This window comes from Coregonus clupeaformis, chromosome 19 (assembly GCF_020615455.1).
Source record: "Coregonus clupeaformis isolate EN_2021a chromosome 19, ASM2061545v1, whole genome shotgun sequence".
NCBI classification, from domain to species: Eukaryota; Metazoa; Chordata; class Actinopteri; order Salmoniformes; family Salmonidae; genus Coregonus; species Coregonus clupeaformis.
Genome location: NC_059210.1, coordinates 13,728,154 through 13,746,060, shown reverse-complemented (window position 1 = coordinate 13,746,060; position 17,907 = coordinate 13,728,154). Strand labels below are relative to the sequence as shown.

The following is a 17,907-nucleotide window of genomic DNA, read 5'->3' as shown; positions in this document are numbered from 1 at the left end:
TAACCAGATACGTAGGTATTTGTAGTTGTCCACATATTCTAAATCAGATCCGCCGAGAGTGCAAGCAGCGTTCGATTGAAGAGCATGCATTTAGTTTTACTAGCGTTTAAGAGCAGTTGGAGGTCACGGAAGGAGTGTTGTATGGCATTGAAGCTCGTTTGGAGGTTTGTTAACAGTGTCCAATGAAGGGCCAGATGTAATACAAAATGGTGTCGTCTGCATAGAGGGGGATCTGAGAGTCAACAGCAGCAAGAGCGACATCATTGATATACACAGAGAATAGAGTCGGCCCGAGAATTGAACCCTGTGGAACCCCCATAGAGACTGCCAGAGGTCCAGACAACAGGCACATTGAACTCCATCTGAGAAGTAGTTGGTGAACCAGGCGAGGCAGTCATTTGAGAAACCAAGGCTATTTAGTCTGCCAATAAGAATGCGGTGATTGACAGAGTCAAAAGCCTTGGCCAGGTCGATGAAGACGGCTGTGCAGTACTGTCTTTTATCGATCGCGGTTATTATATCGTTTAGGACCTTGAGCGTGGCTGAGGTGCACCCATGACCAGCTCGGAAACCGGATTGCATAGCGGAGAAGGTACGGTGGGATTCGAAATGGTCAGTGATCTGTTTGTTAACTTGGCTTTCAAATACTTTCGAAAGGCAGGGCAGGATGGATATAGGTCTGTAACAGTTTGGATCTAGAGTGTCACCCCCTTTGAAGAGGGGGATGACCGCGGCAGCTTTCCAATCTCCGGGGATCTCAGACGTTACGAAAGAGAGATTGAACAGGCTAGTAATAGGGGTTGCGACAATTCCGGCTGCTAATTTTAGAAAGAAAGGGTCCAGATTGTCTAGCCCAGCTGATTTGTAGGGGTCCAGATTTAGCAGCTCTTTCAGGACATCAGCTATCTGAATTTGGGTGAAGGAGAAGCGGGGGGGAGGGCATGGGCAAGTTGCAGCGGAGGGTGCCGAGCTGGTGGCCGGGGTAGGGGTAGCCAGGTGGAAAGCATGGCCAGTCGTAGCAAAATGCTTATTGAAATTCTCGATTATCATAGATTTATCATAAATTTATCGGTGGTGACAGTGTTTCCTAGCCTCAGTGCAGTTGGTAGCTGGGAGGAGGTGCTCTTATTCTCCATGGACGGTATAGTGTCCCAAAACGTTTTGGAGTTAGTGCTACAGGATGCACATTTCTGTTTAAAAAGCTAGCCTTTGCTTTCCTAACTGATTGTGTATATTGGTTCCTGACTTCCCTGAAAAATTGCATATCGCGGGGGCTGTTCGATGCTAATGCAGTACGCCACGGGATGTTTTTGTGCTGGTCAAGGGCAGTCAAGTCTAGGGTGAACCAGGGGCTATATCTGTTCTTAGTTCTGAATTTTTTGAATGGGGAATGCTTATTTAAGATGGAGAGGAAAGCACTTTTGAAGAAAATCCAGGCATCCTCTACTGACGGAATGTGGTCAATATCCATCCAGGATACCCGGGCCAGGTCAATTAGAAAGGCCTGCTCGCTGAAGTGTTTTAGGGAGCGTTTGACAGTAATGAGGGGTGTTCGTTTGACTGTGGACCCATTACGGACGCAGGCAATGAGGCAGTGATCGCTGAGATCCTGGTTGAAGACAGCGGAGGTGTATTTAGAGGGTAAATTAGTCAGGATGATATCTATGAGGGTGCCCATGTTTACGGATTTAGGGTTGTACCTGGTAGGTTCCTTGATAATTTGTGGGAGATTGAGGGCATCTAGTTTAGATTTTTGGACAGCCGGGGTGTTAAGCATATCCCAGTTTAAGTCACCAAGCAGTACGAACTCTGAGGATAGATGGGGGGCAAGCAATTCACATATGGTGTCCAGGGCACAACTGGGGGCTGAGGGGGGTCTGTAGCAAGCGGCAACAGTGAGAGACTTATTTCTGGAAGGTGGATTTTTAGAAGTAGAAGCTCAAACTGTTTGGGCACAGACCTGGATAGTGTGATAGAGCTCTGCAGGCTAGCTGTACAGTAGATTGCAACTCCGCCCCCTTTGGCAGTTCTATCTAGACGGAAAATGTTTTAGTTCGGGATGGACATTTCTGAATTTTTGGTGGCCTTCCTAAGCCAGGATTCAGACACTGCTAGAACATCAGGGATGGCAGAGTGTGCTAACGCAGTGAATAACTCAAACTTGGGGAGGAGGCTTCTGATGTTAACATGCAAGAAACCAAGGCTTTTATGGTTACAGAAGTCAACAAATGATAGCGCCTGGGGAGTAGGAGTGATACTGGGGGCTACAGGGCCTGGGTTAACCTCTACATCACCAGAGGAACAGAGGATGACTAGAATAAGGATACGGCTAAAGGCTTTAAGAACTGGTCTTCTAGTGTTTTGGGTACAGAGAATAAACGGGGCAGATTTCCGGTTATTGTAGAATAGATTCAGGGCATTATGTACAGACAAGGATATGAGTACAGTGGAGGTACACCTAAGCATTGGGTAACGATGAAAGAGATAGCATCACTGGAGGTACCGATTGAGCCGGTCTCCGCGTGTATGGGGGGTGGGACAAAGAAGCTATCTGAGGCAGGTTGAGCGGGACTAGGGGCTCTACAGTGAAATAGTACAATAAGAACTAACCCAAACAGCAATAGGCTAGGCATATTGACATGGGAGAGAGGCATAACGCAATCACAGGAGTTATTCGAGAGGGCTAAGACAACAACTGGTAATGGCGACGGAAGTTTGGGCTGAGGCTAAACAGATAAACAGGATGGGGTACCGTGGAAAGGAACAGTCCAGCAGGCATCAGCTATGTAGCTGAGTGATCATAAGGTCCAGTGAACAGCAATAGGTAAGTCCGGGAGCAGTTCGTAGGCTGCTACAGCACAGGCGAGCAGGAGGCACGGCTGTTGATTGCGCGTGCTAGCGGGCCGGGGCTAGCAGATGGATATTCGTGGTCGTCGCAACGGGAAGCCTGTTGAAACCACATCAGACGATTACGTCGGCAGACCAGTCGCAATGGATCGGCGGGGCTCCGTGTCGACACTAGGAGGTCCCGTCCAGTTGACAGAGAGGTAGATAGCCGGGAGATGGGCCTGGCTCGAGGCTAACTGGTGCGTCTGGACAGTGGTGATTAGCCAACAACAGCCATTCGGTTGCAGCTAGCTAGTTGCGATGATCCGGTATTAAGGTCCAGTGATTCCGTCAGAAAATCCTATATGCTCTGGGTCGATAGCACGCTGTTCAGACTGGCTGATAATTGTCCAGGCTAGAGCTGGCTGGTAGGTAGTGCAGGCCACGGACAGTGGTGAAGAACGCTAACGGTGGCTAATAGCAAGTAGCTAGTTAGCTGGCTAGTTTCAGCCGTAGGTTCTTGATAAAAATAAATAAATAATAGAATCCGTTCCACATTGGGTGAGGCGGGTTGCAGGAAAGTATATTTAGTTAAAGAATGGAAAGTGATGGAGAAATATATACGAAAAAAGACAAAAAAACTGGCTATTTACCAAATTGAGATGGTTCGGGATGAGTCGGACCGCAGAGTGAAGGAAAAGCAGCCAACAAGTGCTCAGCATATGTGGGAACTCCTTCAAGACTGTTGGAAAATCATTCCAGGGAAGCTGGTTGAGACAATGCCAAGAGTGTACAAAGCTTTCATCAAGACAAAGGGTGGCTACTTCGAAGAATCTCAAATATAAAATACACTGCTCAAAAAAATTAAGGGAACACTAAAATAACACATCCTAGATCTGAATGAATGAAATAATCTTATTAAATACTTTTTTCTTTACATAGTTGAATGTGCTGACAACAAAATCACACAAAAATGATCAATGGAAATCAAATGTATCATCCCATGGAGGTCTGGATTTGGAGTCACCCTCAAAATTAAAGTGGAAAACCACTACAGGCTGATCCAACTTTGATGTAATGTCCTTAAAACAAGTCAAAATGAGGCTCAGTAGTGTGTGTGGCCTCCACATGCCTGTATGACCTCCCTACAACGCCTGGGCATGCTCCTGATGAGGTGGCGGATGGTCTCCTGAGGGATCTCCTCCCAGACCTGGACTAAAGCATCCGCCAACTCCTGGACAGTCTGTGGTACAACGTGGCGTTGGTGGATGGAGCGAGACATGATGTCCCAGATGTGCTCAATTGGATTCAGGTCTGGGGAACGGGCGGGCCAGTCCATAGCATCAATGCCTTCCTCTTGCAGGAACTGCTGACACACTTCGGCCACATGAGGTCTAGCATTGTCTTGCATTAGAGGAACCCAGGTTCAACCGCACCAGCATATGGTCTCAAGGTGTCTGAGGATCTCATCTCGGTACCTAATGGCAGTCAAGCTATCTCTGGCGAGCACATGGAGGTGCGGCCCCCCAAAGAAATGCCACCCCACACCATGACTGACCCACCGCCAAACCGGTCATGCTGGAGGATGTTGCAGGCAGCAGAACGTTCTCCACGGCGTCTCCAGACTCTGTCACGTCTGTCACGTGCTCAGTGTGAACCTGCTTTCATCTGTGAAGAGCACAGGGCGCCAGTGGTGAATTTGCCAATCTTGGTGTTCTCTGGCAAATGCCAAACGTCCTGCACGGTGTTGGGCTGTAATCACAACCCCCCACCTGTGGACGTCGGGCCCTCATACCACCCTCATGGAGTCTGTTTCTGACCGTTTGAGCAGACACATGCACATTTGTGGCCTGCTGGAGGTCATTTTGCAGGGCTCTGGCAGTGCTCCTCCTGCTCCTCCTTGCACAAAGGCAGAGGTAGCAGTCCTGCTGCTGGGTTGTTGCCCTCCTACGGCCTCCTCCACGTCTCCTGATGTACTGGCCTGTCTCCTGGTAGCGCCTCCATGATCTGGACACTACGCTGACAGACACAGCAAACCTTCTTGCCACAGCTCGCATTGGTGTGCCATCCTGGATGAGCTGCACTACCTGAGCCACTTGTGTGGGTTGTAGACTCCGTCTCATGCTACCACTAGAGTGAAAGCACCGCCAGCATTCAAAAGTGACCAAAACATCAGCCAGGAAGCATAGGAACTGAGAAGTGGTCTGTGGTCACCACCTGCAAAACCAGTCCTTTATTGGGGGTGTCTTGCAAATTGCCTATAATTTCCACCTGTTGTCTATTCCATTTGCACAACAGCATGTGAAATTTGTCAATCAGTGTTGCTTCCTAAGTGGACAGTTTGATTTCACAGAAGTGTGATTGACTTGGAGTTACATTGTGTTGTTTAAGTGTTCCCCTTTATTTTTAAGAGCAGTGTATATTTTGATTTGTTTAACACTTTTTTGGTTACTACATGATTCCATATGTGTTATTTCATAGTTTTGATGCCTTCACTATTATTCTACATGGTAGAAAATAGTAAAAATTAAGAAAAACCCTTGAATGAGTACGTGTTCTAAAACGTTTGACCGGTAGTGTGTATGTGTGTGTATATAATATATATATATATATATATACATATATATATATATATATATATATATATATATATATATATATATATATATATATATATATATACATTGAGGGAAAAAAGTATTTGATCCCCTGCTGATTTTGTACGTTTGTCCACTGACAAAGACATGATCAGTCTATAATTTTTATGGTAGGTTTATTTGAACAGAGAGAGACAGAATAACAACAAAGAAATCCAGAAAAACCCATGTCAAAAATGTTATAAATTGATTTGCATTTTAATGATGGAAATAAGTATTTGACCCCTCTGCAAAACATTACTTAGTACTTGGTGGCAAAACCCTTGTTGGCAATCACAGAGGTCAGACGTTTCTTGTAGTTGGCCACCAGGTTTGCACACATCTCAGGAGGGATTTTGTTCCACTCCTCTTTGCAGATCTTCTCCAAGTCATTAAGGTTTCGAGGCTGACGTTTGGCAACTCGAACCTTCACCTCCCTCCACAGATTTTCTATGGGATTAATGCTGGAATACCCATCCACGACCCATTTTCAATGCCCTGGCTGAGGGAAGGAGGTTCTCACCCAAGATTTGACGGTACATGGCCCCGTCCATCGTCCCTTTGATGCGGTGAAGTTGTCCTGTCCCCTTAGCAGAAAAACCCCCCCAAAGCATAATGTTTCCACCTCCATGTTTGATGGTGGGGATGGTGTTCTTGGGGTCATAGGCAGCATTCGTCCTCCTCCAAACACGGCGAGTTGAGTTGATGCCAAAGAGCTCGATTTTGGTCTCATCTGACCACAACACTTTCACCCAGTTCTCCTTCTGAATCATTTAGATGTTCATTGGCAAACTTCAGACGGCCCTGTATATGTGCTTTCTTGAGCAGGGGGACCTTGCGGGCGCTGCAGGATTTCAGTCCTTCACAGCGTAGTGTGTTACCAATTGTTTTCTTGGTGACTGTGGTCCCAGCCGCCTTGAGATCCTCGACAAGATCCTCCCGTGTAGTTCTGGGCTGATTCCTCACCGTTCTCATGATCATTGCAACTCCACGAGGTGAGATCTTGCATGGATAATCGCACCAACTGTTGTCACCTTCTCACCAAGCTGCTTGGCGATGGTCTTGTAGCCCATTCCAGCCTTGTGTAGGTCTACAATCTTGTCCCTGACATCCTTGGAGAGCTCTTTGGTCTTGATTGAGAGGGGGTCAAATACTTATTTCCCTCATTAAAATGCAAATCAATTTATTTAAAAAAAATCATGTGTTTTTCTGGATTTTTTTGTTGTTATTCTATCTCTCACTGTTCAAATAAACCTACCATTAAAATTATAGACTGATCATTTCTTTGTCAGTGGGCAAATGTACAAAATCAGCAGGGGATCAAATACTTTTTTCCCTCACTGTATATATATATATATATATACAGGCAGGCAGGCCAGGGCAGGCAGACTTAACTATTTTAGCCTTGCCCTCCAGCAGACCTGGGTACAAGTATTATTTGAAATCATTTAAAATACTTTAGCTGGAGTTGATTGAGCTTTCCTGTTGCAATGGAACCAATAGAAAAATCCCAAAAGTGCTAACCCTGCCCACCTAGCACTACTAAAGGTGGTTCCCAAACCCTTCCAGCATTGGGGAATATCTGACATTTCTGACAAGTTATAAATAGATATCTAAGGTATGCAATGACTAACATGACAAGAGGAACTGATAATGCACTACCCTATTTCGAAATGGCACCTTGTGCATTCTACTATTACATGTTTAAAGCCGGCCTGAGTTCCCTCCCGCCGCCCATGCCAACCCCTCGCGGCCCCACAGTTTGCGAACTACTAGGCTAAAACAAACGCTCAAGTATTTCAAAGACATAAAATAGTGTTTTAACCCAGGTACTCACTGCTACGAACTCCCCCCAACGCTTTTATCTCCACAAGATTCATAAAGGAAGATGCTCAAAAAGACTGTGTAGTGTGTGTGTGTGTGTGTGTGTGTGTGTGTGTGTGTGTGAGACAGAACCTGGGTGGGGGTCAGGGGAGCTAATGCCTCCATTGATTTCAATATGGATTTCAAATCCAATCCAAATAAAAGTTTATTGTTCGCGTACACAGTTTAGCAGATGTTATACCGGGTTCATTGAAATGCTTGTGTTACTAGCGCCTAACAGTGCAGTAAAATGTCAAACAAGTGCACAAATAATAAATAATCAAAAACTAGAAACAAGAAATCAAGAATGTCAGAACTAATCCAATTAACAACTAATTTCCTTGTTCTCTGAGGCTGACTAATGGTGTTAACATGGCATCCTGGGACAAGGAAATGTTCTCTTCCCCATCAGCAGACGGACAGAGAGTAGCGGCCCTCTGCTCTACTCGCCTATGTGTTTATAGAGGAAGGGAATGGAGAGAGATGTGGTCCGAGGACATGCGCACACACACGAAACCTTGCATTTCCCCTTTTTAATATCTGTGTATGCTATACAGTGGGGAGAACAAGTATTTGATACACTGCCGATGTTGCAGGTTTTCCTACTTACAAAGCATGTAGAGGTCTGTACTTTTTATCATAGGTACACTTCAACTGTGAGAGACGGAATCTAAAACAAAAATCCAGAAAATCACATTGTATGATTTTTAAGTAATTAATTTGCATTTTATTGCATGACATAAGTATTTGTCAGAAAAGCAGAACTTAATATTTGGTACAGAAACCTTTGTTTGCAATTACAGAGATCATACGTTTCCTGTAGGTCTTGACCAGGTTTGCACACACTGCAGCAGGGATTTTGGCCCACTCCCTCCATACAGACCTTCTCCAGATCCTTCAGGTTTCGGGGCTGTCGCTGGGCAATACGGACTTTCAGCTCCCTCCAAAGATGTTCTATTGGGTTCAGGTCTGGAGACTGGCTAGGCCACTCAAGGACCTTGAGATGCTTCTTACGGAGCCACTCCTTAGTTGCCCTGGCTGTGTGTTTCGGGTCGTTGTCATGCTGGAAGACCCAGCCACGACCCATCTTCAATGCTCTTACTGAGGGAAGGAGGTTGTTGGTCAAGATCTCGCGATACATGGCCCCATCCATCCTCCCCTCAATACGGTGCAGTCGTCCTGTCCCCTTTACAGAAAAGCATCCCCAAAGAATGATGTTTCCACCTCCATGCTTCACGGTTGGGATGGTGTTCTTGGGGTTGTACTCATCCTTCTTCTTCCTCCAAACACGGCGAGTGGAGTTTAGACCAAAAAGCTCTATTTTTGTCTCATCAGACCACATGACCTTCTCCCATTCCTCCTCTGGATCATCCAGATGGTCATTGGCAAACTGACCAGGGCCCATAGGGCACTCATCCAAAGTAGTGCAGTATATAGGGAATAGGGTGCCATTTGGGACTTACTCATTTGTAATCGTCTGGGTGAGATGGAGAGGCTGGCAAGGACAGGGAGATGAATGAATTGGTCATTGGCATTAATTGGGTACGCTGCGGGCGCTGGGTGTCCACCTGTGCCCACTTCAAAATCTGGGACAGAGTGTTCACTGTAGACAGAGTGGCATGACCTTATATGGCCTGATGAAGATGCTAATGGTAAGGATCGCAAGCCTTTCAAAAAATTTAAAATGATCATAAGTATCTAATATTGCTATACATCATCATCCGTTTCTGAGAATAGACTCTTTCAATGACACTTGCTAATGGAACTGATATTAAAACAGTACTCTTACCCTTTAGTGGGTATGTTACAGAATATTATGGCAGCCCTTCTGTAACACTAACAGATAACATCCTTCAGTTGCCAACCTCAGGGTTGAAGTTTTCATAATAGTACATAGTAACACTGTGGTATCAGACAGACGGTGCCCCAGCTCCGTTATCTATCTGGGAAAGGTTCTGTAGTTTGATTAAAGTCTCGGTTCGCCCACTCTTCTCCCACCGACCGAACGCACGGACAACCGAGCTGGCAGAATGCCGCCGATGGCCTTGGTTGCCGTGGCAATGAGCCGTGTCTCGCCGTACCACATGACATGGCAAACGAGCACAGTGTGTGTGCGTTACAGTGATTGACACATGGACCCATCTTAAGTATGCTGCCTCTTAATGTCTGATTGCTCTCCAACTTCCTGCAGGAGAAGGGAAAGACAAAAGAGGGAGAGAGATGGATGGATTCGGGTCTGGGTCTGCTGAGCATTAATAGAGAGAGAGAGATGGATGGAGTCATGTCTGGGTCTGCTGAGCTGGATGGAGTTGGGTCTGGGTCTGCTGAGCATTAATAGAGAGAGAGAGATGGATGGAGTCATGTCTGGGTCTGCTGAGCTGGATGGAGTTGGGTCTGGGTCTGCTGAGCATTAATAGAGAGAGAGAGATGGATGGAGTCAGGTCTGGGTCTGCTGAGCTAGATGGAGTTGGGTCTGGGTCTGCTGAGCATTAATAGAGAGAGAGAGATGGATTGAGTCGGGTCTGGGTCTGCTGAGCATTAATAGAGAGAGAGAGATGGATGGAGTCAGGTCTGGGTCTGCTGAGCTGGATGGAGTTGGGTCTGGGTCTGCTGAGCATTAATAGAGAGAGTGAGATGGATGGAGTCGGGTCTGGGTCTGCTGAGCATTAATATAGAGAGAGAGATGGATGGAGTCTGGTCTGGGTCTGCTGAGCATTAATAGAGAGAGATGGGTGGAGTCGGGTCTGGGTCTGCTGAGCATTAATAGAGAGAGAGAGATGGATGGATTCGGGTCTGGGTCTGCTGAGCATTAATGACCAGAACAGATGTTGCCCAGATGCGGCCCGTGGGGGGGAGAGGAACAAAAAGACTCCCTTATTCACACACTGACAGCTTTGTTCACCTCCAGTCAGGACCAAGTCTCCCCCCCCCAGACTCTTTGATGTAAGTGCACAGGAAACAAGGCAGGAATCGATTCCTCCATGCGTTAAGCCCCCACTCACCTTCTCCTTCCTCTTCTCTTGTCTCATTCCTTCTCTCCTCACCCCTGTGCCTCCCTTACCCTGCCCAGGAAGCTCGCTAGCACATTGTTTTTGTCCGTGTCTGTGTACTGTATGGGGCAGTTGGAGCACAGGGATACATCTTGTCTGTGTACTAGCTCTGTGTACTAGCTCTGTGTACTAGCTCTGTGTACTAGCTCTGATCTGAAGTCGGTGTGTTGGAGCAACATTGTAGATTGTGTTGATCCTTGTCTGTCTGCATGGTCTTGGGTTGTGTTTCCAAAGCAGGAACACTTGAGCCTGCTTTGAATAATGAAATTCCTTTTGAATAAAATTAATCAAATTCAATGATTTACTGTCTAAGGACGGGCTGCAGCTAGTTTCTATTGTCTATCTTGCTTTAGGAGTTATGGATTTGGTCTCCGCATATGCAGGAAAGTTCTCCAACTTGTTGACCCTGTTTTTTAACTGTTTGCCTGTTTTTTTAGGAACAGGCCAATACGTTGAGTCCTATACCCCAAGTCTCTCAGATCATAACCGCCCAAGTTATCAAATAAAATGTAATTTGTCACATGCTTGGTAAACAACAGGTGTAGACTAACAGCAAAATGCTTACTTACAGTCCCTTACCAACAATGCAGAGAAAAAGATAGAAAAAGAATAACACGAGGAATAAATCCACAATGAGTAACGATAACATGGCTATATACACGGTGTACCAGTACCAAGTCCATGTGCAGGGGTACGAGGGAATTGAGGGCGTGCCCAGCCCTCCATTTCCTGTAGTCCACAATCAGCTCCTTTGTCTTGCTGATGTTGAGGGAGAGGTTGTTGTCCTGGCACCACACTGCCAGGTCACTGACCTCTTTATCTCTATAGGCTGTCTCATCATCGTCTGTGATCAGGCCTACCACAGTCGTGTCGTCGTCAAACTTAATAATGGTGTTGGAGTCGTGCGCGGCCACGCAGTAGTTGGTGAACAGAGAGTACAGGATGGGACTAAGCACGCACCCCTGAGGGGCCCCGTGTTGAAGGTCAGAGTGGCGGATGTGTTGTTACTGACCTTTACCACCTGGGGTCGGTGTTCAGAACCAGGGCTCTGAGCTTAGTGATGAGCTTGGAGGGCACTATGGTGTTGAACGCTGAGCTGTAATCAATGAACAGCATTCTTACATAGGTGTTCCTTTTGTCCAGGTGGAAGAGAGAAGTGTGGAGTGCAATAAAGATTATGTCATCTGTGGATCTGTTGGGGCGGTATGCGAATTGGAGTGGGTCCAGGGTTTCTTGGATGATGGTTTTGATGTGACCCATGACCAGCCTTTCAAAGCATTTCATGGCTACAGATGTGAGTGCTACGGGGAGGGGGGGGTGATAGTCATTTAGACAGGTTACCTTGGAATCCTTAGCCAGTCTCTATCCTGTCATCTTCTCCTTTCCTCTTTACTGTAAAAACATTATTGGCCATAGAGAGGGAGGGAGGAAGAGTGAGGTAGGGAGGTAGAGAGGGAGGGAGGTAGAGAGGTAGAGATGTAGAGAGAGGTAGGGAGGTAGAGAGAGGTAGGGAGGTAGAGAGAGGTAGGGAGAGAGAGGGAGGTAGGGAGGTAGAGAGAGGTAGAGAGGGAGGGAGGTAGAGAGAGGGAGAGAGGTAGGGAGGTAGAGAGAGGTAGGGAGGTAGAGAGAGGTAGGGAGGTAGAGAGAGGTAGAGGGAGAGAGGAAGAGAGGGAGAGAGGTAGAGAGGGGTAGGGAGGTAGAGAGGGAGAGAGAGGGAGGTAGGGAGGTAGAGAGAGAGTTAGGGAGGTAGAGAGAGGTAGGGAGGTAGAGGTAGGGAGGTAGAGAGAGGAAGGGAAGTAGGGAGGTAGAGAGAGGTAGAGAGGGAGACAGGAAGAGAGAGGTAGGGAGGTAGAGTGGGAGGGAGGTAGAGAGGTAGGGAGGTAGAGCGGGAGAGAGGAAGAGAGAGGTAGGGAGACTGGCTAGGCTTACAGCTTATAGCATTCATGAACAAATACATTTGCCATATTTTGTCATTAGCATTATGGTTGTAACCACTTCCTCTATGTCAGGGCTTCCCAACTGGCAGCCCGTCAGGGCCTCCCAACTGGCAACCCACGGGTGATTTTATTTGGCCCCCCAAGTTTTCTGAGCAAAGAGTTACGTTGTAATCGTTTGTATTTTTAATTTTTTTTGGGAAATAATAGACTGTAAAAACACCAGCAAATCCGTTCCAAGTAATTTTTATTTTGGAAATCTGTTCCAATGTATTCCCTGCATAATATATATATATATATATATATATATATATATATATATATATATCTGAGTGTACAAAACATTAGGAACACCTTCCTAATATTGAGGTGCACCCCCTTCTGCCCTCAGAACAGCCTCAATTTGTCAGGGCAAATTGAGGCTGAGATTCTGGCCCATGTTGATGCCAATGCACAGTTGTGTCAAGTTGGCTGGATGTCCTTTGAGTGGTGGACCATTCTTGATACACACGGGAAACTGTTGAGCGTGAAAAACCCAGCAGTGTTGCAGTTCTTGACACACTCAAACTGGGCGCCTGGCACCTACTACCAAACCCTGTTCAAAGGCACTTCAATATTTTGTCTTGCTCATTCACCCATTCACCCCCTTCATCTACACTGATTGAAGTGGATTTAACAAGTGACATCAATAAGGGATCGTAGCTTTCACCTGGTCAGTCTGTCACGGAAAGACCAGGTGTTCCTAATCTATATGATCGTATACAAATGTAAGCAAGGTTTGAAATGGTTATGTTTTATTCAAATAATATGTATGTTTGAGCTTCTTGCAGTAGATTTGCAGTCTACAAATTATTAGTAATTATTTTCCGGCCCCCTGACCATCCACTCACGAAGGAAATCGGCCCGCGGCTGAATCTCTAGTTGATGATCCCTGCTCTACGTGTTGTCAATGGGTTGTTGATTAAGACAGCTAGATTCAGTGGTCTCATAAAACTAGTCTCTACCTGGTTAAAATCCCCCTCAAATGACGTCTACGGAACCACAGACCTTCAGTTAAACACAATAATATCAAAGCCAAAGGATTGCCAATTGTGAGGACCTATTCAGGTCAGGAAACCCCGCACCAAGTAAAACATTAAGATAGTTAGTTAGAAGTTGCCATGCTTACACATAAACTTCAGTTGTGAGGTCCTTAAAGTTAGCGTTCACTCCAAAATCAATCAAACTTGGTCAGCTGTTCCATTCCCCCTCCCCTCTTTCTTTCAAGGCTGTCAACGGCCATGCAAACGGGTTGCCAGCACAGCAGGTTGCCAGTACCAGCCTCAACCCCAATGAAGACTGCCACGGTAGTGGACAGGGTTCGACATCAGGGTCCCAGTCTGGGCGGATAGGAGGAAGGAGGGAAGTGGAGGAGGAGGGGGAACAGGAGATGACGTCCCCTCTGGAGGTGCGCTCAGGCCTCCCCATGAACTTCAGCAGCACCCTGCAATGCATCGTCCAGCAGCTTGACGTCCTCACTCAGGTCAGTCCCCCTTTAATTCTTAATCCAAATCTGGCAGCCCTGGCTAAAACACTACCTCTTAACCCAATCTGGCAACCGTAAAATACTTCCCCTGCACAGAGTTAGACGTAGACAGAAGTTATAAGTGATGTTGACATTGTTGTGAAAGCGTTTTAGACTAAAACTGGTGTGTGTGTGATCCCCTCCCGCCCCATAGACTGTGTCTGTGTTGGAAGAACGTCTCACCCTGACGGAGGACAAACTGAAGGAGTGTTTATTCAACCAGAGTCAGATCCTGCTGCAGGTGCGAGGGGAGGAGAAGGACAGAAGAAGAGAAAGTGGGGAGGAAGAGAGGGAGGGGGAGAGCGGATCCCCTGTCGCCTCAGCCTAAGGTCACCCACCTCCCTCTCCACAGACACACACACACACAGACACACACACACACACACACCCCCCTTTGACTTGTAACTTGGTCCAGTGTGTGTGTGTTTGGGGAGGGGCAGGGAATCTGGGGGTCCTTAACCTCCACCTTGGTGGTCTTTCTCAGGGGTCATTGACTTAATCAAATCCTCCCTCTATCTCTCCACTCCTTTAAAGACTAAAGATTATTCAATCCTACAGCACAGTGTGTCTGGGACACTTAAATGGACTGGGGTGAGTTTGTGTACATATACCGGTGTGCGCGTATGTTCATCTGTTTGTGTGTGTGTGCGTTTGGAAAATCTTTGTGAGGCCCCTCCGTAATGAAAGGTTGATGAAGTGGAGTGGAGGACAAGACAGCACAGCTGCAGCTATGAAAACAGCCTGTATGTCTGTCTGTCTGTCTGTCTGTCTGTCTGTCTGTCTGTCTGTCTGTCTGTCTGCTGTTTGGACAGTGAAGGGAGCAGAGTGGGCCAGGCAGGGCATTCCTCTGGTCTCCTGAGCCCTGCTCCTGGACAGGCCACCTCACGCCTCTCTCCCTCTCGCTATGTGTGCTTGTACTAGCTTTTATTAGTAGAATCTATGCATTATGTCATGTGTTGATTAAGCGCCTGTGTGCGTGTGACCATGTAACCCCACTGTTGTATGTGTACGGCATATTTTCTCATGCGTTCCCTTTCATACTATGAACTACGTTTATGAAAATAAATTGAGCATATTGCACTGGCATGTCTCCATATGTGTCATTTACGTCATTTTTACATCAGCAGTTGCTCTATAAAAGCCCACAAGTATCCAAGACTCGCTCTGTTTCATGGTCCTTTGAGCCGGAATATGGGCTTTTCCAGTGCTTTACCGTAACCTTGCCTAGACCTCAAATAGCAAGCAGTAGCAGCAGAATCTACAAGTATACATTCCGTGTCAGTTCCTCTGTGAAGCAAGAGACATCTTGTTGACGTTTCCAGTGACAGTCAAAGATGTGGATAGCACTGGGGCGGACCTCGCTTTATAAATACATATACAATAAATGTGTGTTCATCTCCATATCTATCTACAGGGCATTCGTTAAGTATTCAGACCCCTTCACTTTTTCCACATTTTGTTACATTACAGCCATATTTTAAACCTGATTAAAAAAAAAAAAAACATCCCTCATCAATTTACACACAATACACCACAATGACAAAGCAAAAACAGCTTTTTAGACATTTTTGCAAATTTATTAAAAATAAAAAACTGAAATATTATGTTGTCCTGTTGGAAGGTGAACCTTCGCCCCAGTCTGAGGTCCTGAGAGCTCCGGAGCAGGTTTTCATCAAGGATCTCGCTGTACTTTGCTCCGTTCATCTTTCCCTCGATCCTGACTAGTCTCCCAGTACCTGCCGCTGAGAAACATCCCCACAGCATGATGCTGCCACCACCATGCTTCACCGTAGGGATGGTGCCAGGTTTCCTCCGGACGTGAAGCTTGGCATTCAGACCAAAGAGTTCAATCTTGGTTTCATCAGACCAGAAAAACTTGTTTCTCATGGTTTGAGAGTCCTTCAGGTGCCTTTAGGCAAACTCCAAGTGGGCTGTCATGTGCCTTTTACTGAGGCGTGGCTTCCGTCTGGCCACTCTACCATAAAGGCCTGATTGGTGGAGTGCTGCAGAGATGGTTGTCTTTCTGGAAGGTTCTCCCATCTCCACAGAGGAACTCTGGAGTGACCATCGGGTTCTTCGTCACCTCCCTGACCAAGGCCCTTCTCCCCCGATTGCTCAGTTTGGCTGGGCAGCCAGCTCTAGGAAGAGTCTTGGTGGTTCCAAACTTCTTCCATTTAGGAATGATGGAGGCCACTGGTACCCTTCCCCAGATCTGTGCCTCGACACAATCCTGTCTTGGAGCTCTACGGACAATTCCTTCGACCTCATGGCTTGGTTTTTGCTCTGACATGCCAACTGTGGGACCTTATATAGACAGGTGTGTGCCTTTCCAAATCATGTCCAATCAATGAATTTACCACAGGTGGACTCCAATCAAGTTGTAGAAACATCTAAAGGATGATCGATGGAAACGGGATGCACCGGAGCTCAATTTTGAGTCTCATAGCAAAGGGTCTGAATACTTATGTAAATAAGGTATTTCTATATTAGTATTGTATTTTTAGTGAGCAAAAAGTTCTAACAACCTTTGTCATTATGGGGTATTGTGTGTAGATTGATGAGAAATGTTTTATTTAATCCATTTTAGAATACGTTTGTAACGTAACAAAATGTGGAAAAAGTGAAGGGGTGTATGTTTTTAATGTCAGTTCCTATGTGAAGACGGAGTCGTCTTGTTGACGTTTCCAGTGTGACCGAGGCCGGCGGGTGCGGAAGCTGTAAAAAGCCACACAAAGGGGTGCTCTGGGCTGGGTCCTGTTTGCTCTCCGTACCACATCCTTCCTCGTTTCTCTGGTTCCCCCTCCCTTTTACATAAAGTGGTGCAGCCCTTAGAGAGAGGACTGGGGACATGTTTTGGGGTTTTGGGGAGGATTTGGGGTTTCATGCAACGTTTAGTCAGGAAGCTACTACATGCTTTCCCTCTTTCTTTCTTTCTTTCTTTCTCTCTTTCTCTCTCTCTCTCTCACTCACTCACTCACTCACTCACTCACTCACTCACTCACTCACTCACACACACACACACACACACACACACACACACACACACACACACACACACACACACACACACACACACACACACACTGGTGTTTTGTCCCACTTCCACCTCAGCATGTGCACCGATTTGGCTGCATTTCAGTTGGAGAACTTTATAGAGAATTTCTGCCAATCCTTACTTCCCCTCAACATTTTACTGTAGCCAAAAAAACACACTCCCACCCGTGTGTGTGTGTGTTATTAGCAGTGTAAGCCCATAACTTCCCATTAATGACTTCCTGTTGGCGGGGCTTTGTGGTGTTGATGGTGAGGGTTCTCTTTGAGACAGATGTTCTTGTTGACTATTAGAATGCATGTTACAAGGGTGTGTGTGTGTGTGTGTGTGTGTAACATGCAGGTACGTGTGTGTGTGGTCTAGCTCTTCTATTCTCGTGGGGACCTGAAGTCCCCACAAGGATAGTAAAACAAGGAAAATTCTCAATTTTAAGCTTAAGGTTTAGAGTTAGGGAAAATAGTATTTTGAATGAAAATCAGTTTTAGGTCCCCACAAGGATAGAAAAACAAGTGTGTGTGTGTGTGGCGCAAGCCAGGCAGAAAGGATCACTTGGGGTCACACATGGTAAAGACATTCCCTCTCAGACACACAGAGACAGGAGAGGAGAATGGTTATCATTACCTCCTCCTCCTTTCCGTCTCCTGATTGGCAGGCGCTAAAAAGCAGAGGGATTATCTTTTAGGAAATTCCCTCTAACCTCCTTCAGGGGATGAGCAGATAAACATGGACCGGTACAAAGGAGGGAGTGGAACGACAGGAGTGGAGGTATAGAAGAGGAGAGGAGGGGCACCCACGCTTATCAGATTACAACAAGGGAAGGCCTCTGTCCTATACTCCGTAGGAGCCGTTCATATCCCCAGTTACTCTTACTACACATTAAAGCACACACACACACACTCAGAGTGACACCTGTTCAAATAGGCAGAAAGGATAGGTTAACCGTGACACACCTGCATACTGTTAGCTTACTGTTTGTTCCGTT

The 17,907-nt window shown here is 46.4% G+C and overlaps 1 protein-coding gene across 2 annotated transcripts in view; it reads left to right on the top strand.

Moving 5' to 3' along the window:
- Positions 1-14,956, top strand: part of poc1b (POC1 centriolar protein B) — a 67,014-nt gene extending 52,058 nt beyond the window's left edge. For both annotated transcript variants that reach the window (XM_041837038.2, XM_041837037.2), the window contains exons 11-12: positions 13,577-13,831; positions 14,028-14,956. In XM_041837038.2, the coding sequence (XP_041692972.1) occupies positions 13,577-13,831; positions 14,028-14,201 (429 nt within the window). In that variant the 3' untranslated portion in view covers positions 14,202-14,956. The remainder of the gene's footprint in view (positions 1-13,576; positions 13,832-14,027) is intronic.
- The last annotated feature ends 2,951 nt before the right edge of the window (positions 14,957-17,907 follow it).